The 22,574-nt window shown below is 38.4% G+C and overlaps 1 protein-coding gene across 36 annotated transcripts in view; it reads left to right on the top strand.

The window, feature by feature from the left end:
• Positions 1 to 1,331: 1,331 nt before the first annotated feature.
• Positions 1,332 to 22,574, top strand: part of THOC2 (THO complex subunit 2) — a 118,454-nt gene continuing 97,211 nt past the window's right edge. For all 36 annotated transcript variants that reach the window (XR_009598885.1, XR_006058352.2, XR_006058353.2 and 33 more), the window contains exons 1-3: positions 1,332 to 1,414; positions 16,280 to 16,338; positions 20,626 to 20,717. Coding sequence is in view for 32 of the 36 variants with exons in the window: in XM_042242159.2 (XP_042098093.1) it covers positions 1,344 to 1,414; positions 16,280 to 16,338; positions 20,626 to 20,717 (222 nt within the window). In the remaining 4 variants the exon portion in view is untranslated. The remainder of the gene's footprint in view (positions 1,415 to 16,279; positions 16,339 to 20,625; positions 20,718 to 22,574) is intronic.

The raw sequence follows: 22,574 nt of genomic DNA, 5'->3' as shown, positions 1-22,574 counted from the left end.
TGGTCAATTGACCCCTTTTTAGCAAAATAATTTTTTTGGCTGGGGATCAGTTCTATTGTTTTCGTTAATCTGGAAGAGTTCCTCAATATGTCTTTGTCTTTAGTGACCTTGATGATTTTGAAGAATGCAAGCCAATAATTTTGTTAGACTGTCCTTAATATGGGCTTGTCTGATGGCCCTTCGTGATTAAATTCAGGTTATGCGAATTTTGATATGATGAATACTACAAAATTGGTTAGAGTTTTTCTTAGCACCTCATCATTTGTCTAATGTATGGGAATGCTTATTTTTTATCAGAATTAGGAGGGTATCTGCCATGTTTTCCGACCGTAAAGTTTCTATTTCGCCCTTTGAAATAAGTGTCTCCTCGGGAGCTACTTTGAGATATTGGAATGTAAACAAGTTGTTTCTCTTGTTACTTGCGCCCCCTAGTTTTGCCTAAGGTTTCAGTAATAGCGGTTGATGCAGTGTCAGCGCTGGTGGCTCCGAGTATTGCCCAGGCCGATTGCTCTCTCACAAGATTATAACCCTCATAACAGCAATGGCACCCCACTCCAGTACTCTTGCCTGGAAAATCCCATGGGCAGAGGAGCCTGGAAGGCTGCAGTCCATGGGGTCGCTAAGAGTCGGACACGACTGAGCGACTTCACTTTCACTTTTCACTTTCATGCATCGGAGAAGGCAATGGCAACCCACTCCAGTGTTCTTGCCTGGAGAATCCCAGGGACGGGGGAGCCTGGTGGGCTGCCGTCTATGGGGTCGCACAGAGTCGGACACGACTGAAGCGACTTAGCAGCAGCAGCAGCAGCAGCAACAGCAAAATGCCTGGTGCAAAGTAATCGGTTGCCTTTTCCCCGACTAATTTCTTTGATCTCAGCTGTTAGCAGGGTGTATTGTAATTGATCTGCTTATATATTTGTCTTCCCCATAGACTGAGCTCGTTGAGGGTAGGAATCATGGCTTATTATTTCTCTATCCCCAGTGTCTAGCACACATTAGGTGCTTTAAAAACACAAGTTTGAATTAGTGGTCTGGAGTAGAGACGAGGAAAGAAGATAAAGGCTACGAGTTGGCCTGGGGATGGCATTTTTTTCTGCTCTAAAGGGAAGTGGGGCCAGGTTTGCAGAGGGCGCGGCCAGCGTAGTCACTCTGCGACGGGACCCATGGGTCCCAGCCGCCTGGTTGGTGGCAGAGCCTCGGGCTTCCGCAGGGTGGGGTGGAAAGTGGGGCGGGAAATAAAAAAACCGAACTCGCGGCTCCCGGCATTCCCCGTGGGCGGTGCTCCCCTTTGACCCCTCGCTCGCGTGCTACACATCCGGGCCTCTGCTACTAGTGAGGGGAAGATGGCGGCCGCAACCGTGGTGGTTCCTGTAGAGTGGATAAAGAACTGGGAGAAATCAGGGAGAGGCGAATTGTGAGTGTCCGGGCTGGAGGAGAGCGCTCCGCCGGGCCGGGCTCGGGCGTCAGCAGTGCTCTCACATTTGGCGGGAGGTGGGGGGGGGGGGAGAGGTGTCCCCTCCCCCATCTGGGTGACGGGTGTGGATGCTTGACTGGGAGTTTCGAACTCGGGAAGGAGAGGTGCTGGTAACTGCCGCCGATCTCCTGCCTTCCCTGGGCTCCTCTTGAAGCCCTGCTGCCCGCCAAAGCTTGTCTTTCTTTAGCCTCTTAGCAGAACTCCCCGTTTTGTCCCTGCGGGTCCCCGCGCTCTCGCTCCGTCTCTTTTTGTCCCCCTCTTCGCTGAGCTCACTTGGCTCCTTTCTCTTTACCGGGCCGCGCCAGGAGGGTTCCGACTTTCCGTTTCTCTCTGTCCCATTTCTTTACTCTGCACCCGTTCGACTCTGCAGTTTGGAGCCCGGCGCCTCTTCTGCCCGAAGTCCGGACCGTCCCGGACTCCCTCCCCTCCTTTCCGCCCAGGGCATCGGGAAGGACCTTGCTTGGCACCTCTCGCCCTCCTGGGGAGCGATCTCCCAGACCGTCCCGGCCCCTCGTGGCGCCGCTGTCCATGGGCGAAGTGCAGCAAGCATCGCCGCTTTCTCCAAGATCTACCTGCATTTCTTTGCTCCGTCTTTCCATCTCAGGGCCATTTCAGCTTGGAATCAACTTTTTCGTCATTAAATGTTTCCTAAACCCCATTTTGTCCTGGGACTGCAACTAATTTTGGCAACTCTCCAAGGCTCTCGGGTACCTAGAATAACGTGTTTCCTGTAGTCATAAAACTTGGGTGTTTTTCCTCTTTCTTTCCGTAACACAGAAGACCGTAATCTGCCATAACCCGTGATTTCCTTGCCCCAAATTTCGGCTCTGTCTGTCTCGGGGGGAAAATTCGTTTAAGCGGCGGAACAAACCCCAGATTTTAAAACAAATGACTTATTGCGAGTGTCTTTCTCTGGATCGCTTTATTAGTTAAAGCTCAGCCGGGTATGAGATTAACTCTTCATTAGCTGTTTTCCGCGTGGTTGCGCGACCCCGCCTCCCCTCCCCTCCCTGCCGGTAGTCAGTTTACGGTTGCCCGTGCGAAAAATACGGTCTTTCGAACTTCGGTACCGGGACCAAACGCGGGGAACGTGTTGCCGGATCTTGCGCGTGTAATCGCGCCAGCCTACACGACTCGCGCCAGCCTACATGGCCCGCGCCAGCCTTCATGACCCTCCCCAGCCCCCGTCCGCACTCGCGCTACTTTCCGAAGTCTTAGTGTGAGCGCTAGAATTGGATCGCCTGGGTAGGCGGTAGTTTTAGCCACTTAACTAGCCAGGTGACCTTGGGTAAGTTCCTTAGCCACTGTGACCGTTTCCCCTTGAGTAAATTGGGAATAATAAGTACTCAAAGGATTGTTGCGAAGATTAATGCCTGTAAAGCATTTGGCTTATAGTAAGTGCTCAAGTGATAACTACTATTACAAGTAATATTATTATTGCAGTCTGTAGATATTTCAGCTTCTCTGAACAGCTCTTGCACTTAAAAGTCTATACTACTCAGGTTAGCAATTAATTCGTCTCTGATTCTTTCATGTAATCTCATGCACTCCAACGAATTGAGTGATCCTTTAAGAGTGGGGACTGTGTCTCACGTTTCTTTTGGTTCAACCCTCCCGTCCCCGTCCTCTATCCCCCTTCCTCCAGCCGCTCTAGCGTCTGCTTAGGGAGCTTATTAAGTTTTATGAACTGACAGGGAAGTCTGTTTGATAACCACTCACTTTTAACTGTTAGGAACATTTTGCACATCCTTGTACGTGCTAGTTAACAAGTAGCTGTTAAAGTGCCTTGGGTGCGGGGAAGGCAGGATGAGAAGTTACCAAAGCGAAGCATCATTTTCATCTATATGAGAGTAGGATAACCACCCCATTCCCCCCCACCCACCCCAAACGGGTACACCAGTTTATTGTTACTTTGTTTACTCTTAAAGTCAGCTTAGTTATTTGGGGACTGTCATCTTTGTGGACTACTTACCTTGCTCCTTCCTGCTGGTTTTGACAGTTTTACTGTTATTCCCATCTTAGAGTGAGTGGTATTAGGGCTAGGAGATAAAATTCTGCTTGGCTTTTGACTGGCAATGGTTGAAGAAAAAGTCATGTAGGAGTTTGAAATATCTAATCAGAATTGGAATTTTGGATTCACTTTATGCATATTTATGTGATCCATGCTATCCATCGTAATTTCTGTGTTTTTGAAGAGCTGCTTCAAGACTGTTATTCGAATTTAGGTGTATGTAGTTATTGCATGGCTTGTGGAATGTAGTTTGAATTATAGTAGATCCAGATTAGTATATTCAGTTTTATAACTGTTCTGTTACATGAAGAGAGTCGTGTGACATTAATGAAGTATTTTAAATAGTTGTGTGACATAATGAAATATTTTAAATAGTCAAACTCATCACCATCCAGTACTTAGTCTTCATTTGACCTCTTTTCCCTCTTTGGAAACTTTATTGCATATAGTCTAACTTTGGAGTTTTTTATCTTGCTAACTATGGAGTTGGCGTTTTCATTTTATTATAAAAAATGGTATAAATATATTACAAAAAATCTTTTCCTTTCTCTGGAAACAGCTTCTTAAAATATGAACCAGCAACCAGAAATGTTAAAAAGATAATGTGCTACCAAATTATTAGTGAATCCATTTACATATTTGGCTTTTAAGATTGATCAGTATTTAAAATTATATCTTCAGTGGATTTTTCCTTTTTAATGAGAAAAGTTAACAGATGAGCTTTAAGTTGACCAAAAGTCATGATATTTTTCATGAGGTGTAAGTTCATTTCTTGTCTGTTACTTTCTATAAGTCTGTATTCTGGGAGTTGTATCAAGTTCAGCAGCACAGTGTTAAAGGAACATATGAGCTGTATGGGGCGTATTATAACATTGAGAGGGCAATTCTTATTTGTGCCTCATGAAAAGCAGCTGTCAGTTAATATGGAAAGTCTTGGCTTTGAAGAGTAAGTTTTGTTAGATAACTAGGGAGAAAAGAAAAACTGTATTTTGCCCATGTGAATGGTCCATCACATACCTAGCTAACCTATTTCCAGAGATACTGATTATGTTTTTAATGGTAAATTACAGAACTCTTAAAATGATCTTTTCTAAGAGATAGCAAAAGCACAAAGGACTCTGAAAACATAATTAAGTGTCCTTTGCAGTAATACTTTGATCTACTCTTCAGAGTTTCACATCTTAATGCAAACTCTTTGAAATTCTGTGACATATGCAAGATATGGATTTAATCACTTTAATTTTGGAATTAGAGCTTAAGTTTCTTGATTATTTCATATTATCATAGGATTTGCCATGATTAAGCTAATAAACTTGCATGTACTGGTAGATCTAGGGGAGAATTTTATTTCTAGTAGACATCTTTAACACAGTGAGCCCAGCATTTCTTTGTGTCACAAGCAACCTTAATGGAGGATTTATATTCCAAGCTCTTAATCTGAAGATGTTAGCCTCATGTCAATACTTATTTCAAAATACTTATATTTGTTGAATATCAAGTATTTGTTTAAATAACTTGATTCTTTTTCTTTAAAAAATTTACATATCAAATAAAAATTTTTGTTGAGCATTACCTTATTCCTCAGTAGCTCAGCAGTAAAGAATTCATCTGCCAATGCAGGAGATGTGGGTTTGATCCCTGGGTTGGGAAGATCTCCTGGAGGAGGAAATGGCAACCCACTCCAGTATTCTTGCCTGGAAAATTCCATGGACAGAGGAGGTTGGTGCGCTACAGTCCATGGGGTGGCAGAGAGTTGGGCATGATTGAGCACACACACCCACAGGCAATAATACAGTTTTAAAATTTAATGGCCAAATGTTTTGGTTGCCATTCTTTTCTTCATCTGCTACTGGATGATTTGACATATTCCAGAACTAATGGAAGGGCATTTAGATGTTCATTAAATGTTGTCTGACCTGAATTTTTTGGGGCAAAGTAGGAGGAGGGAGTTTATAGCAAACAGTCTAAGAAATTTTGTTTTAATATTTGTCTTTTTTTCCCTTCAAAGCGTGCTCTAAGTTTATGTGAAGCTTTATCTGAAACCATTTCTTCATGTCTTAGTTTTCATTTGCATTTGTTTTCTCATTTTGACCAGTGTTCACAAGTATAAGTCTTGGTCTATTTCCCTGGTAAGAGAAATTCATTCTTCAGAAAATGTAGCAGTATCAGGAGGTTTTTCTGGGCTACTGCTTTCTTTTTTTGTTAGAAAAATTGTTCTTTAACTAAAGTAGCATGAGTGCTATTAATGTACTTGTGTGCAGGAACTTCTGTTGTCTTTAACATTTCCTGTTCCTTTTCCTCCTCGTAAGTGCATATTTTCATTTTCTTAAATGCATGTTTTGAGATAAAACTATATGTCCTAATACTCATTTTTTTGGTTATGTCTCCTGTCAATGATAATAGAGGTAACACTTGCTTAACAAAGTTTAGCCACCTTTTGTTTTTAAAAATTAGTTGAAGCACAGATCTACATCAATTTTTTATATGTAGAAGCAGCTTTGAGATGTTGCGTATAATCCAATAGTTCAGGCTTATGTTGTGTTTCTTTACTGGAAAATAGGATCAAGATGGAAAGTCAAATATTCATGTTAAAGAGTATTCACAAAATACTTAAGTTCTTGGAAGAACTTAAGACATTTTATTCAGTTTAAGTTTCATATATCTTTGACAGAAAGTAGACTCTTTGTTCTCAGGGGCCTGATGTCGCACCTCCACTGTAGCACCAAACTGTCATAAAAGAGGAAAAAATGGTAAGCCCAATTATTTGGAGGTTATTAAGGGACTAAAATAGTCATTTGAATTTTTTCCAAGGCAGAATATTTGATTATTTTTAAAGCCATATTAAAATGGGCAACTGTTGAAGTTTTGTTTTTTTCCTCTTACGATTTAGGATAGAGTACTAAACTGTACAAGAGGTGTAGTAAGACATGCAGCATTCTGAAACAGGGTTGTTCTTTAAGGATACTTCATAATCTTCTATTAGTGGGAGGACTTAGGGGAAAAGCTGGGTCAAATCTACTGATTGGGGGAAAATTCTTAGTGAGTTTTTAGTTTCCTCCAACAACTAGGGAAGAAGTATTTTATACTAGGGAAATAAAAGTTACACAAATAAGTTGCTTTATATAATGTAATAACCCATCAGTGATTCCTTACACAGTTTGAGTGAATCTTTAAGATGCTAATTAATAGTGCATGATGACATTATCATCTGCATTCCTAATGAATATGTTTGTAGCTTTTGTGACTGACAAGATGGAATTACATTTCAGTTATTTTTAAAAATTATGTAACAATGACTGTACCATTAGATTAAGTGGGATTTGGTACACTGACATTTGCCCCTCCCCACTGGAAGGATTATAGCAAAAGACATTTGCATTAAGCTTGTTAAAACAAATAGAAAATGAAGCTATTGAAAATGTGAATAAGCAGACAGATTCACTGTAAGAAAGAATATTTGACCTTGCTTTTTAGTAGCCAGGGTACAAAGGGAAAGATGAGTTGCTGGATTTCCTTGCATTCTTCTGTCAAAGTTGCAATATTTCCTGCTACTACATTCTGAAGGCAATTGAACCTATGGGGACAGTGAAAACCACGGGGGAGGGGAGGGGATTGTTTCAGTACTTTATGGCAAATACTGAAGCAGCCTTGATGCACTTACATATTTACTCTGAACAAAAAGGAGCTAGGTGTCAGGCATTTTTAGGTTATATTCTCTGATGCTAGTCTGAAGCAGATATTTTTGTATTGCCTAATGTAATGAAGACTGATTTTGTTTCATATTTGAGATAAGCTCGTTGTAGGTTTAACTTACTTGGAGAAATTAAAGCTTACACACTGTCTTAGCACATTGGAAGGCCTATCTGGTTCTCAGGAGAAATAGTTGAAAGTACTTGGAGTCAAACTTAAACTGCCTTATTTTACCGTTTCTAAGGGGCTCTCCGAAAATTTTTGTTCTTTTAATAGGAGTTGATTAAAAACTAACAACTAAATGAGATTTTCAAACTATGCAGATTTAGTAATAGTTGTCTGTTGGCAACGGATTTTTGTTCTTTGGTTTTGAAAATGATTTTGTGAGACCTACAGATGAATTTTTGACCTGGAAAAGTCCATTGAACCTTACCCTGCTTATCCTGATGATGGAGTCGTGAAATAAAAGACACAAGAGAGGTGAACTGCAAGGGCATGCATAATCTGCAAAGTAGGTAATCCCTCTGTGGATGGTTGTAATGTGGCATCATATTTCACCTTAGATGTGATATATAAGCACATTCTGTCAGTTTTATAGTTACTTGCTTTATTGACTGGATTGCTAGACTTAAAAAAATAAACATATGCATTCGTTGGTTCTCCTTTTTTTGAGTTTTGTACAGCTTGTAATAACAATTACTTTTTCTAAATTGTGAAATTAAAAAAATACAGAAAAGTGCCTAAAGTTTAAGTGTAGAGCTCAAAGAATCACTAAGATGCACACTCATGTAACTCATACCCAGCTCTAATCCCCCTTCCTTTTTGTACTCTTTCACCTCCCCTGTGATAACTGACATTTATGGCTTCCTCTTGTTTTTATTTACAGTTTTGCTACCAAATATGTTTAAGTTTGTTCTTTTTGAATTTCATATAAGTGAAATCATAGAGGATGTGTTCTAATTGTTCCTGACTGCTTTTGATCAACATTATGTCTTTAGGATTCATTTGTATTTTGCGAGTATTTGCAGTTCTTGGATTTTCATAGTTATAAGATGCTCCATTGTATAACTATACCATACTTTATCTCTTATGCTACTCATGAACAAGTTTGTTGTTTTGAGTTTTTGGCTGTTGCCAACAGAGCCAATAGAGCTATTCTTATATAGGTATTTTGGTGTACACAGGTGCACATACACCAACTTTACTAGATACTGCCACATAATTTCAAAATATACTCCTATCAGCAGTGTGTGAGAGTTCACCTTCACATCCTGGCTAACATCTAATACTGTGCTATGTGCTCAGTTGCTCAGTCGTGTCCGATTCTTTGCAACCCCATGGACTGTAGCCCTCCAGGCTCCTCTGTCCATGGAATTCTCCAGGCACGAATACTGGAGTGGGTTGCCATTGCCTACTCCAGGGGATCTTCCCTACCCAGGGATCAACCTGCGTCTCCTGCATTGGCAGGCAGATTCTATACCACTGTGCCACCTGGGAAGCCCAACATCTAACATTGTCACACTGTAAATTTTTTGTCAATATATATATCTAATGTTATTTTCTTCAACATTTTCATAGGCATTTTTTCCAATTTTTTTTAGTTGAAGTATAGTTGATTTACATTATTAGTTTCAGGTATACAAAGTAGTAGTTCAGTATTTCTGCAGATTATACTGCATTTACAGGTTATTACAAGATAATGGCTACAATTCTCTGTGCTACACAGTATGTCCTTGTTGTTTATTTTATATATGAAAAGTGAAAGTGAAAGTCGCTCAGTTGTGTCCGACTCTTTGTGACCCCATGGACTTTAACCCACCAGGATCCTCTGTCCATGGAATTCTCTAGGCAAGAATACTGGAGTGGGTAATGGTTTTCTTCTCCAGGGGATCTTCCCAACCCAGGGATTGAACCCAGGTCTCCCACATTCTAGGCGGATTCTTTTACCATCTGAGCCACCAGGGAAGCCCAGGAATACTGGAGTGGGTAGCCTAACCCTTCTCCAGAGGGTCTTCCCAACCCAGGAATTGAACCAGGGTCTCCTGCATTGCAGGCAGATTCTTAACCAGCTGAGCTACCAGGGTGGAGGCTATTTTATACTACTATGACTAACAAACTATTTTATACATAGTAGTTTGTTAATCCCATAGTCCTAAACTGTCTCCTTCCCAGCCCTCTCCTTTGGTAACCGCAAGTTTGTGTTCTGTAGCTGAGTCTGTTTCTGTTTTGCATATGCGTTTGTTTGTAGCATAGACGGCTGTTTTTTTTTTTTTTTACTTTTTATTTTGTATTAGGGCATAGCCGATTAACAATGTTGTGATAGTTTCACAACAGTGAAAGTATTCAGCTATACATACGTATTCATTCTCTCCTGAACTCCCCTCCCATCTAGGGAGCCCTGTAACATTCAGCAGAGTTCCATGTGCTATATAGGCATCTTTTTGTATATTATCGGTCATTTGGATTTTGGTTTATTGTGAAAGATCTCTTTATATCTTTTTTCCATTTTTCGATTGGATTGTTCACATTTCTTTCATTGATTTATAGTTCTTTCTATAAATTGTAGTTCTTTCAGTGGGTTACACTGTGTGTGGCAAATCTCTTGTTATTCTTAGGCTTGTATTTCCACTCTACAGTCGTGACTTTTAATGAGTAGAAGTTGTTCATTTTAATGTAGTTAAATGTATCTGTCTTTTACTTTCTGAGTAGTACTTTTTTGTGTTTACTAGTTTCTCTCCATTCTAAGGTTAATGAACTACCCTGTGACTTCTGGAAACATTATGTTGCTTTCCCTTTTTAAGTCTTACCTAACTGGAGGTGATTTTTATGTGTGCTGTGAAGTAGGGGGTTGCAATATATTGTCATGGTGGATGTATATGAAGAAAGTTCAGCCTCACACTTAAATAGTTGGCAAAAGGAAGAGAATTTTAGTAGTCTTTTCAGATAATTATAGATATTTTTTAATATCATGTCAAAATTTGTCAAATGGTAGTTTCTTAATGGTTTGTTACAATGCCAAACCTAAAATCATATCTGTACTCCTTGTATGTTGTTAAATTGAAGTCCAGTTGTCTCTCTTTTACTTGGAATCTGTTTTACCCATGTATTATTTTACAGAATCCTCCATTGGTCAGTTGGAAAATACTGGTTCACCCAATGATGCAGTACTTCCAAATATGACACAATGCATTGTATAATATAAAAAACCACATTCTTCAGTATCTTCACTGAACTAATCAGGGAAGTTTTTATGAATTGTGAACTAGCCAAGTCCATGGTGCCAGGTTAAAGTTTTCCAAAATTCTAATTTTTGTTTGAAACCTTACCTTTTATCATTGGCAACAGACACTCTCAGCTTTTTCCCTGGAAGTGACTGGCTCACATGGTTCATTTTTGAGAAAATTCCGGCCAAAGACCCAAATCTGAATAACCATAGTTTGTCAGTTCTTTCAAGTAAAAAGGGCTTCCCTTGTGGCTCAGCTGGTAAAGAATCCGCCTGCAATGCAGGAGACCTGGGTTTGATCCCTGGGTTGGGAAGATCCCCTGGAGAACGGAAAGGCTACCCACTCCAGTATTCTGGCCTGGAGAATTCCATGGGCTGTATAGTCCATGGGGTTGCAAAGAGTCAGGCACTTTCAAGCAACTTTCACTTTCAAGTAAAAATGGTGTTCTGTGAAAAAGCAGCTAGTTCAGCTCACAATTCAAACAATTGCGTAAGTGATTTTCCTGGAGACAACCATGGTATTTTGGTGTGTGACAAAAATGTTTTATGTATACTTTCCAGTTTGTCACATAGAATATTAAAAATATGTATTCTTAAAAAAACATGTTCTCAGGGCTAGGATTTAATAAAATTCATTAAGGACATTTTCTTTATTGTAGATACAAACATATAACAGATAAATCTTAACACATTTTTAAGTAAACAGTACAGTATTGTTAACGATAAGCACAATGTACAACACATCTTTAGATCTTTTTAATCTTGGATGGCTGACATTTATACACATTGAACAGCAGGTTCCCGTTTCTCTATCCCTCTAGCCCCTGGCAACCACTGAAATTCTACTTTTTGTTTCTGTGAGCTTGATTACTTTAGATACCTCATATAAGTGGAGTCATATAGTATTTATCCTTCTGTGACTATTTTGTTTCGCATACTATCTTCATGGCTCATCCATGTTGTTGTATATGACAGGATTTATTATTGCAAACGTTCCATTGTATATTCATGAGGTTTTCTTTATGTACTCATCTGTTGATGGACATTTAGGTTTTTTCCTACCTCTTGGCTGTTGTGAATAATGCTGCAATAAATATGAGACTGCAAATACCTCTTTGATATCCTGATTTCAAATTTTATGAGTAAATACCTAGAAGTGGGATTGCTGGGTTGTATGGTAGTTCTATTTTTGCTTATTTGAGGGACCCCCACACTACTTACCATTTTACATTCCCACGAACAGTGCACAAGGTTTGCAGTTTCTTCATATCCTTCCTAATACTTATTTTCTGTTATTTTTTAAAAACAGGTGTTTTAGGTTCACAGAAAAGTTGAGGAAAAGATACATAAATTTCCCATTTACCCCCTGTCCCCACACATGCATAACCTCTCACATTATCAACATTTCCCCACCAGAATGGTACATTAGTTATAATTGATGAATCTGCACTGACAAATCATAATTGCCCCCAATTCATAGTTTACCTTTGTTTTCACTCTTGGTGTTGCACATTTTATGGGTTTAGACTATAATGACATGTATCCATCATTATAGTATCAGAGTATTTTTACTACCCTAAAAATCCTCTATGCTCTGCCTATTCATCTCTCTTCCCAGCCCCTGATAACCATTGAACTTTTTACTCTCTCCATAGTTTTGCCTTTTCCTGAATGACGTATAGTTAGAAACACACTGTGTAGTGTTTTCAGATTGACTTTATTGACTTATTAATGTGCACTTAAGGTTTCTCCATGCCCATGTCTTTTCATAGCTTCATTGCTTTATAGCTTATTTCTGTATGGTGCTGAATAATATTCCATTGTGTAAATGTACCAGTTTATTTATCCATTCACCTATCGAAGGACATCTGGTTGCTTCCAAGCTTTGGTAGTTATGAATGAAGGTGCTATAAACATCCTTGTGCAGGTTTTTGTGTAGACATAAGTTTTCATCTCCTTTGGGTAAATATCAAGGAGTGAGAGGGTTGGATTGTAAGGTAAGAGTATGTTTACTCTTGTAAGAAACCACTAAACTGTTCCAGTGTGGCTGTACCGTTTTTCCTTCCCACTAAAGATGATTGAGTGTTATGTTGCACCACATCCTCACCAGCATTTGGTGTTGGCAGTGTTCCAGATTGTGGCCATTTTAGTAAGTGTGTAGTGGTATCTCATTGTTTAAGTTTCCATGTCCGTGATGATGTACGATGTGGAGCATCTTTTCGTTTGCTCATTTGCCATCTGTATATCTTTTGATGAGATGTCAGTTAAGGTCTTTGCTCATGTTTAAATTGGTTGTTTGTTTTCTTATTGTTGAATTTTAAGAGTTATTTGTATATTTTGGATAATAGTCCTTTACCAGATGTCATTTGTTTGCTTGCAGTTTTTTGATAATGACCACTTTTACAAGTGTGAGGTGGTGGCTCATTTTGTTTTTGATTTGCATTTCTCTGATAATAAGTGATGTTGAGCATCTTTTCATAACCTATTGGCCATTTTGTCTGTCCTTTTTATTTATTTTAGGCTATGCCTTGCAACATGTGGGATCTTAGTTCCCCAACCAGGGATCAAACCCATGCCCCCTGTATTGGGAGCGCAGAGTCTTAACCACTGAACCACCAGGGAAAGACCCTTGTAGATCTTCTTTGCAAAAATGTCTATTTAACGCACTCCAGTATTCTTGCCTGGAGAATCCCATGGACAGAGGAACCTGGCAGGCTACAGTCCATGGGGTCGCAAGAGTCGGACATGACTTAGCAACTTAACAACAATTTATTTTTTAATCAGGTTGTTTTCTTGCTATTGAGTTGTAGGTGTTTCTTATATATTTTGAATGTTAGCCTCTTATCAGATACATGGATGGTTCACAAACATTTTTTCCCCCTATTTCATAGGCTACCTTTTCTTTTTTTTTTGGCCACAACTTGAGGCATGTAGCATCCTAGCTCCTCAGGGATCAAACTGTGTCCCCTGCAGTAGAAGCATGGAGTTTTAACCACTAGACCACCAGGGAGGTGCCCTGCCTTTTCATTTTGTTTGTCATTTCTTTGCTGTGCATACAGTTTTTAGTTTGATGGTCCACTTGTCTGCTTTTGCTTTTATTGTCTGTGCTTTTGGTGTCACATCCAAGAAATCATTGCCAAGACCAATGTCATGAAGCTTTCTCCCTGTTTTTTCTAGGAGTTTAACAGTTTCAGGTCTTATTTTTATGTATTTGATCTATTTTGAGTTGATTTTTGTGTATGATGTAAGAAATAGCCAATTTCATTCTTTTGTATATGACTATCCATAATGCTGTTGAACATCTAATGAATTTTTCAGTTTAGTAGTTATGTTCTTTAGTGCCGGAATTTGTTTGGTTCTTTTAAAATTTTCTGTCCTTTTCTTAAAATTCTCATTCTCTTTATGCATCATTTTCCTGAACTCACTGAGCATCTCTATGATGGTTATTTTAAATTCGTTGTCAGATAATCCATATACCTCTAATTCTTTAGGATCAGTTTCTGAAGACAAGTTTTGTTCCTTTTATTAGACCAATTTTACCTGTTTCTTTATGGTCCTTGTAGTTTTGTGTTGGTATCTTTGCATTTGAGAAAACACTTTTATCCCAGGCTTTATGGACTGCTTCAGTGCAGGGAAAGGCCTTTACCAGTCAGCTTGGCTATAGATTCTGAGAGCCTCTCAAATTTTACTCTGGATGTGTCTTCTCTGGCCTAATGTGTAGATTCCAGATTAGAGGGAGTTTCTCCAAGCTTTCCCTCTCTTGCATCCTCTGGTGTCCATCTGTTGTACCCTAGGGTCCTCTGAAGCAGCAGCATGTCACCCAGCTTTTTTTTTGTTCTTAGTGGCTCCCAGGCAGCTAGAGTATGCTGGGTACCGTCAGCGGCCCGAGTCAGGCTAGACAGAAACCAGTCTCTCAGGTAGTGCCCCTCCCCCAAAGCTGGAATACTGGGCACATGCTCTAGTTTTCTCTTTCTCCCTTGAGGGAGAGATTGCCAAGCTGTTGGGCACCTCCCTGACCCCCCCGACCTGCCTCGCTGCCCCCGCCCCCGGAAGAACGTTAGATGTATATATAGTCCAGTCCTCTCTTTCCCTTCTCAGAGAGAATTTGGAAATTGGGAATTGCCTTCGAGCCATGCGGTGCTGTGCCAGGAGTAGGGACTTTGGTGAAAGAGCATCATGTATTTTCCTAGGAGCTTTAATGCAGCTGGTTTAATTCTTGCCTGGGGTGCAAGAATTAACTGTTTCTGAATTTCTCATAAAGGGAATTGTGGATGTGTATTGTTGACTTGTGTTTCTGTGGGAGGAAGGAAGGCCTGGGACCTCCTATTTTGCCATCTTGCTGAGCCACTCCCACCAAGGACATTCTTAAGTGAAACTGGCTTTTGTTTGTGTGAATGATCATGATAGATGTAATGAAGTAATTTGGTGACATCTTACATGAGACTGACTTTATTCTTTGATTTAAAAAAATTTTTTTTAATTCTTCTTGATTGTGAAGAATTCAGTGAGACAGTTTGATGCTACTACCCTGATGAATGCTAAGGTGCCAGCAGTCTCACCTTCCTTTGCTTTTGAATTATTAGTGCGAATGTCAGTGCAGTAAGAAGGGAAATGCAGTCTTAGTACTATTATGAATATAGCTTTGACCTTGCAGAATGCCAGAAAGTGTCTTGGGGATCAGGGGTTTGTGAACCACACTATCAGAACTGCTGCTTTATCAAGTTATAACTTTTTTTCATGCTCCTAATTTTTAAAGTTTAAAAAAAATAGTGAATGGTTATTGAATTTTGTCAAATGTCATTTATGCATAAAAAGATGTAGAAAACTAAGAATAGAAACTTTCTGAACTATTTTGTGATTTTAAAAGTTTAATGTGGTAAATTAATTTGAACCAACTTTGTGTATTTGGGATAAACCCATGTTAACCTTGATGTATTTCAATATTTTTCAATTTATATATCTGTACATATTTAATGGAGCTTCCCAAGTGTCTCAGTGGCAAAGAATGCACCTGCCAATGTAGGAGACATAAGAGAAGCAGGTCGATCCCTGAGTCGGGAAGATCCCCTGGAATAGGAGATGGCAACCTGCTCCAGTATTCTTGCCTGGGAAGTTCCATAGACAGAGGAGCCTGGCAGGCTCTAGTCCATGGGGATTCTCCAGGCAAGAATACTGGAGTGGGTTGCCATGCCCTCCTCCAGGGGATCTTCCCAGCCCAGGGATCGAACTCAGGTCTTCTGCATTGCAGGTGGATTCTTTACCATCTGAGCCACGAGGGAAGTGCATACGTTGCAATAGATGTACTTCTTAAGCCTTTTTTATCCTGAGGGTCCCCCACCATCTTTTATTTTTCCTTGTAATATATTTGTTGAAGAGACTGGGCCATTGTCCTGTAGAGTTTCCCACAGTTTGTATTTAAGCTTTGCTCCCCCTCCTCAAAGACAACTTCATACGTGGTGGTGTATTCTTGTATTAGGATCAGGAGGCACATAATATCTGATTGCGTCTTAGGATGTGAACAGCCATTGATAGATGCCTAGATCCTTGAATTTATTAAGGACTTAAAAATGGTGCTGTTCTATCATACCTTTGTTAGCTGAAATACTAACAGAGGCATTTCTTATCAACTGTTGGTTTGTATACAAAAGGCAGAATAAGTGCTTTTCATTCTTTCATTTACCTATTTTCATTCAAAATAATGTCTTGATTCATTAGCATTTTCCAATTATGGTTTTTAGGTTATTTTATTTAAATTATAAGTGTGTAATTTAAATTAAAATGTGTAATACATTTCCAGATGTTTTTAGTTGATAGAATTTGCTGTATAAGGATTATCTGTGTTAGAAGTAGAAATTAATACAGATTATTTGTTTTATTCTAGTTTACATTTATGCCGGATCCTCAGTGAAAATAAAAGCCACGATAGTTCAACTTACAGAGGTAAGACTTTTAAAAGTATCATAGCTATAAGATTTGGCTTGGTCAAAATTAATAAAATACCCTGTTTTCCATTAAATTTTATAAATAGAAGAGCTAGCATGGAAAGAGAAACTAATTCTGATCTTGTTTGTGCTAGGAAACTTGCAGAAACTGAGGTTCAGTGTTTTTACTAAAGCTGGTTATGTTTAGGTGGTATCAGGGGATCTTGTTAAAGGCAGTTGTCATGGAAAACATTACAAGCAAAGGAGTTGTTTATGACTGCATATCTCAAATATGATTTATTAAGAAAAGTGTTATGCAATTACACTGAATGTAAATTTTTAGTTATTTTTAGAGAATTTGCTGTTTAATTTTTTTGAATTTAAAATTAGATATATGGATTCAGAAAAGGAGGGGCAAAAACAAAAGCAATGATGCCCAGTAATTTAAACCATTTTCATATATAGCTTTCACTGGGGGTAGAATCAATGACATTTTTTTCCAATTTGGAAAAATAATTTATAATCAATATTCTATTTTAAATAAGTTATTAGATAATTTTCTGTAAATGTTTATTTTATCAAAAATTAAAGATTATCTTAATATGAGAATATATACTTTTTGAAGAACATTTGGATTTTTGAGTAGAAAGCATTTTCAAATGAATGAATGAACCATTTTTCTGTCATTTGGGTAAGACTTGTTAACACTCCTTGCTCAATCCCCAAAGTTATTTTACAGTCATCCTGCTTTTAAAATTTCAGATCATTCATAAAGATTTTTGAGGTTGTTAATATAATGCCGTTTTTGAATAAGTCAGTTGACTGTCAGAAGAGTAAGACTAAAAAAAGAGTCCTTTTAAAAAGCATTGGGTACTTTTCCCCCTCCTCATGTTTGAAACAAGTTTCTAACTTCTCAGTTAACTTGTATCTTGTTTGTGTTTGAAACCTTAAGTGGATAAAAAAAAAGAAATTCTCAGAGAAAGTATAAATAGCATAACAGGGTGGTTACTCTTAACATTTTTAAATGGAACTATTTAGATCTTTAATAACTATCAGACTATTGTTAATTTGCATGGTTGTTCTGATTCATGTATGAAACTCAAATTAGTAGGGGTGTGGCCTCATTGGCTCAATTGTGGGGCTTCTCTGGGCTTCCCTGGTGGCTCAGAGGTTAAAGCGTCTGCCTGCAATGTGGGAGACCTGAATTCGATCCCTGGGTTGGGAAGATTCCCCTGGAGAAGGAAATGGCAACCCACTCCAGTACTCTTGCCTGGAAAATCCCGTGGACCGAGGAGCCTGGTAGGCCATGGGGTCGCAAAGAGTTGGACACGACGGAGCGACTTCACTTTCACTTTCTCTTTCTTGCTCTTGCCTACTTGCAGGGAACTGAATGTTGTTTCTTTAGAATTTCCTTTGTATATCTCAGGGGGATTGACTTTGTGTATTGTTCCTTCTGCCTTTTCTCTTTTTGCCTCTCTCTCCAAATTGATTTCATTTCAGGAAGGCAGTTTCCCTTGCACATGCTGCTGCTTTTATAAGTTCTTTTTATAAGTCCCCCCCCCCCATAAAATAACATAGTAAGGATGGCTGATGAACATGAGCATTCCTAGTGATATTTGACATAACTAGTGGCTAAAATGCTCATATTTCACAAAAAATGTCTAGAATCTCTAGAAATCCCTTTTACTTGTGGCTGTTCTTGAAGCTGCTTTTTCTGAAATGTTAGCATTTATTCTTTTCTGTATAATTATAAGGGTTATAAATTTTCCTCCCCATTGTAAATCTAAAGTTTTTCAATTTTAGTGTAGATTTAGCAGGGTTTTGTGGACTAGCCTTGGTAGTCTCTAAGACATCACTTACTATTTCTGTGGATAAAATACAACAGAAGTTCCTAGCCATTTAAATGGGCATTTAAATGACATGTGAATTGGGAACTGTCTTTGCTACTTTGTGGATTACATTGTGATTGTTTTGGTGTCAGTGTCAGCAAAATGACCTGGGCCATTTGTTCTCTATTTTAATCTCCTTTGATTAAGGTTAGAATTCCCTCAGCCCCTGTGAGCCCATATTCTTGTGGGAATTTAGTTTATGATGCTCAGCTGTTTTGTTCTTCAGTGAGTGAGTGCTTTTTAAAAAATCTTAGTTATGTGGATAATTTCAAATGAATATTATTTGTTACAAAAGCATTTTATTAATGGAAATTGAAAGCATCAAAATGACCTCATATTCCAACCATAGTAACAGATTTTTCCTTTGCATTTTAGTTTTTATGAATTTATTATAAGCATAATGAAGGCATATTTGTGAGAAAGGTAGAATATATTTAATGAATCCTTCATAAGGAATTTGGATAATCTGGCTATATTTCTTTTGTGAATAATTTAGTGGATAAATTAATTTCATTATAAAATACTATTTTCATTGTTTAAGGGGAGATTGATACAAGTTTTGATTTCTATTATGTTCCTTTTTTGTGGCTAGTAGTAGACCAAAGGAGATTTTTAAGTATTTGATTTCTTTTAAACATTTTTTTATTTTTATGGCTGAGCTGAATGGCTTGTGGACTCTCAGTTCCCTGAACAGTAATTGAACCCAGGCCATGGCAGTGAAAGCACCGAGTCCTAACCACTAGCTGCTGCTGCTAAGTCACTTCAGTCATGTCCAGCTCTGCGTGACTCCACAGACGGCAGCCCACCAGGCTCCCCCGTCCCTGGGATTCTCCAGGCAAGAACACTGGAGTGGGTTGCCATTGCCTTCTCCGATGCATGAAAGTGAAAAGTGAAAGTGAAGTCGCTCAGTCGTGTCCGACTCTTAGCAACCCCATGGACTGCAGCCTACCAGGCTCCTCCGCCCATGGGATTTTCCAGGCAAGAGTACTGGAGTGGGGTGCCATTGCTGTTATGAGGGTTATAATCTTGTGAGAGAGCAATCGGCCTGGGCAATACTCGGAGCCACCAGCGCTGACACTGCATCAACCGCTATTACTGAAACCTTAGGCAAAACTAGGGGGCGCAAGTAACAAGAGAAACAACTTGTTTACATTCCAATATCTCAAAGTAGCTCCCGAGGAGACACTTATTTCAAAGGGCGAAATAGAAACTTTACGGTTGGAAAACATGGCAGACTTCTCCCCTAACCACTAGACCACCAGGAAACTCCTAAATATTTGATTTCTTAACTTGCTATGTTGCCCTGAAAGATTTTTTGATTTCCTTCAAAAGGGGGTTATAAATTGACTTTGTTTTACATTAATGTTTTTAGAGTTACTTGTTTTCTTACTTTTAAAGAGAGGAAGAAGGTAAAGATTTTAGTGTTTGGGACTAAAGAAAAAGGTAGCTGGAAGGATATGTTCACCTGACCATTAACTTCTACCTCCTCCCAAAACTCCTCCAGGAAAGGGCTAATTGTGAATGAGACAACTGTACTTGTGGTTGATAATTCTCACAGGACTGCTGTTTTTTTGGTCTGTATGTACATATGTAATTATGATCATCCCTTAGTATCTACAGGGAATTGGTTCCAGGAGCCCCCTCGAATAGCAAAATCTGAGTATCCTCAAGTCCCTTATATAAAATTGCATAGTACAGTGAATAAAGTCAGTCCTTCATATTCTTGGGTACAGAATTTGTGGATACAGAGGGCTGAATATATTTTAGTTTGAATTCTGATGGAAATATAGGAAAAATTGAGGTTTAGGTTTGGTATGGGTTTTATATTTACTGTTATTCCTTACCTGTTTGTTGTCAGTGTAGCCCTGAGATTGAATTAACTATAATCTGAATGTAGTTAGAAAAATCTGCAAAATCTCTTGGTGAGAAGAATGGTTAATTTATATTCATTTGCTGGAGTTCTACACAGTCCTTAAAAATAATTTTGTAGACTTTGGTACTAGGAGGAAATACTTTTAAAAGTGTTTTTCGGGGAATCAGAGTACCAAATGATGTGAACTCTGAATGCAAGTATGTAAAATATGTAGACATATAGAAAAGGATTGGAAGGAAGTGCTCAAGCAATAGTTATGTTACAGTAGTGCAGTCAGTTCAGTTCAGTTCAGTCACTCAGTCGTGTCTGACTCTTTGCGACCCCATGAACCGCAGCATGCCTTTTTCTACTCTTTAAGTATTGTGTTTTTGTGAAAATAAAAGGAAAAAAATCTGCTAGAGAAAAGCGGTAGAAATATATTTTTCTTAATCATTATTGGTGTTTATAATCTGAGAAGTAGGAAATACATAGGTCTTCCCTTAGAGGGTCTATCTTTCATGTTCAAGAGATTGTGTCCTTATACTCTTTCTTTTATGTTTGACAGATTTCCAGCAAGCTCTTTATGAATTATCATACCATGTCATTAAAGGAAATCTAAAGCATGAACAGGCATCTAATGTTCTTAGTGACATTAGTGTAAGTATGCATATGTTTTTTAAATTTTATAATTGTTACATTTTTTTTTTGCCTTTGATACAAGGGATCCTGAAGTTTAACTTGTGTTTTATTTTATTCAAAATGGTAAGCCATTGTTGCTGGACAGTAATATAGGTATTTTAATCTTTTTCTGTGGCTATGAGTAGAGCAGAAAATATTAGGTAAGCTGGGAGGGCAAAGACATCTATAAAAAATATTGGTTAGAATGTTCTCTCAATATTAACATAAGAAGACATTTTCTTTTGTTTGTGGTTATATTTAGATATTAAATATATTTTAAAAGCTGAGGATGAAATTATTTTAAAATGAAGTTGTATGATTCTAACTTAATGCTAATTTTCATGTTTGCTTTAGAAAATAATAGAAAATAATAACTAGATTTTTTTCCTCACCTTTCAGTGGCTATTTAAAGGTGAGAAAAAAAACTTTGTTTCACTCTTTTGTTTAGTAGGCTTCCCCGGTGGCTCAGATGGTAAAGAAACTGCCTGCAATGCAGGAGACCTGAGTAGGAGATTCCCTGGAAAAGGGAATGGCAACCCTCTCCAGTATTCTTTCCTGGAGAATTCCATGGACAGAGGAACCTGGCAGGATACAGTCCATGGGGTCACAAAGAGTCAGATACGACTGAGCCACTAACACACATTTTTACACTTGTATAAATAAAGGTTCATGTCCAGTTGAGAACAGCTTTCATAATAAGTATTTTTGAGGTGGTACCTGGAGTTTCTTGATATCTGTATGAATTTCTGTAGGCTTTAAATGTCTGTAGCCTTTAGCTTTGTATGATTTTTCTGCTTCCCCAAGGATAGTCTTAAGGAATTTCTGTGTTTAGTTGTTGTGATTCCCCCCCCCCCATGTTGAGATGTATTTGAGCAGTAGAGGTTCAGTATGAGTTTCTCTTTTACCCCTAAACTGTCTCTATCTGATTAGTTCATGTAGGAGTACTCTATTTCTTCAATAAGTGATATTCTGTGTTTGAAAACTCTTATCTTGCTCTATTATTTTGGAGCACTTTCATTCAAGTAGATATAGCCAGATTTCATAGCCCTTAAGAAAAGACTAATGTCTGATTGGCAATTAAGGTCATTTCATTCTGTAAATTGGGCATGAGTATAGGGTTTATTGTGTTAATGGAATCTGATTCTAATACTCTTCCCACTTATTGAGAGTGAATAGTCCAAATGAACTTAATGTGTTTCATTCTTATGTAGCCTCCCTTTCTTTGAGTGCTTAGTAATATATATATACTTCTGCAGCTGGATCCTTTGTCATGGCTAGATTCTCATAGTCCCATATTGCACTCTCCCTTATCTTAGCCACAGAAACATATCTTGTGTCTCTTACAGCTGCCAGGTTTTTCTTTAGAATTATATTTCTTTTCTTTACTCTTCTGAAAATAGGCTAATTTTAGTGTTGCTATAGTGCCAGCAAACTAATTGCAGTAATTGAACAGTGATCCTTACTAATGAAAAATGGCTCTAAAACTGGGCATGGGAGTGTGAAGTCAGGAGACAAATCTATTATAAATGTTGGATCCGTTTCTCCAAAGACTGCAAACATCAGTGCATAAAGAAAATATAGATTTTTGGTAATTATTTTCATCTTCAGAGAATCTTGAGTTATGAGACAACTGCTTGTACTTATTGCATTTTTCAGATTTCTGTTCTGAATACTATGATTTTTGCTTAGGTCAATGTTGACTCAGGTATGAGCACAGCATTTAAAGTTTTAGATGAAAAACGTACCATTTCAAACAATCTTACTTTAGATAGGTGTAAGGTACTCCACAAATTCCAGTGGTTTCTGACATGAAACTTCATTGGAAAAATGTTACTC

Source organism: Ovis aries, chromosome X (genome assembly GCF_016772045.2).
Source record: "Ovis aries strain OAR_USU_Benz2616 breed Rambouillet chromosome X, ARS-UI_Ramb_v3.0, whole genome shotgun sequence".
Taxonomy (NCBI): Eukaryota; Metazoa; Chordata; class Mammalia; order Artiodactyla; family Bovidae; genus Ovis; species Ovis aries.
The sequence above is the reverse complement of the archived record's forward strand: the minus strand, read 5'-3'. Positions and strand labels throughout refer to the sequence as shown.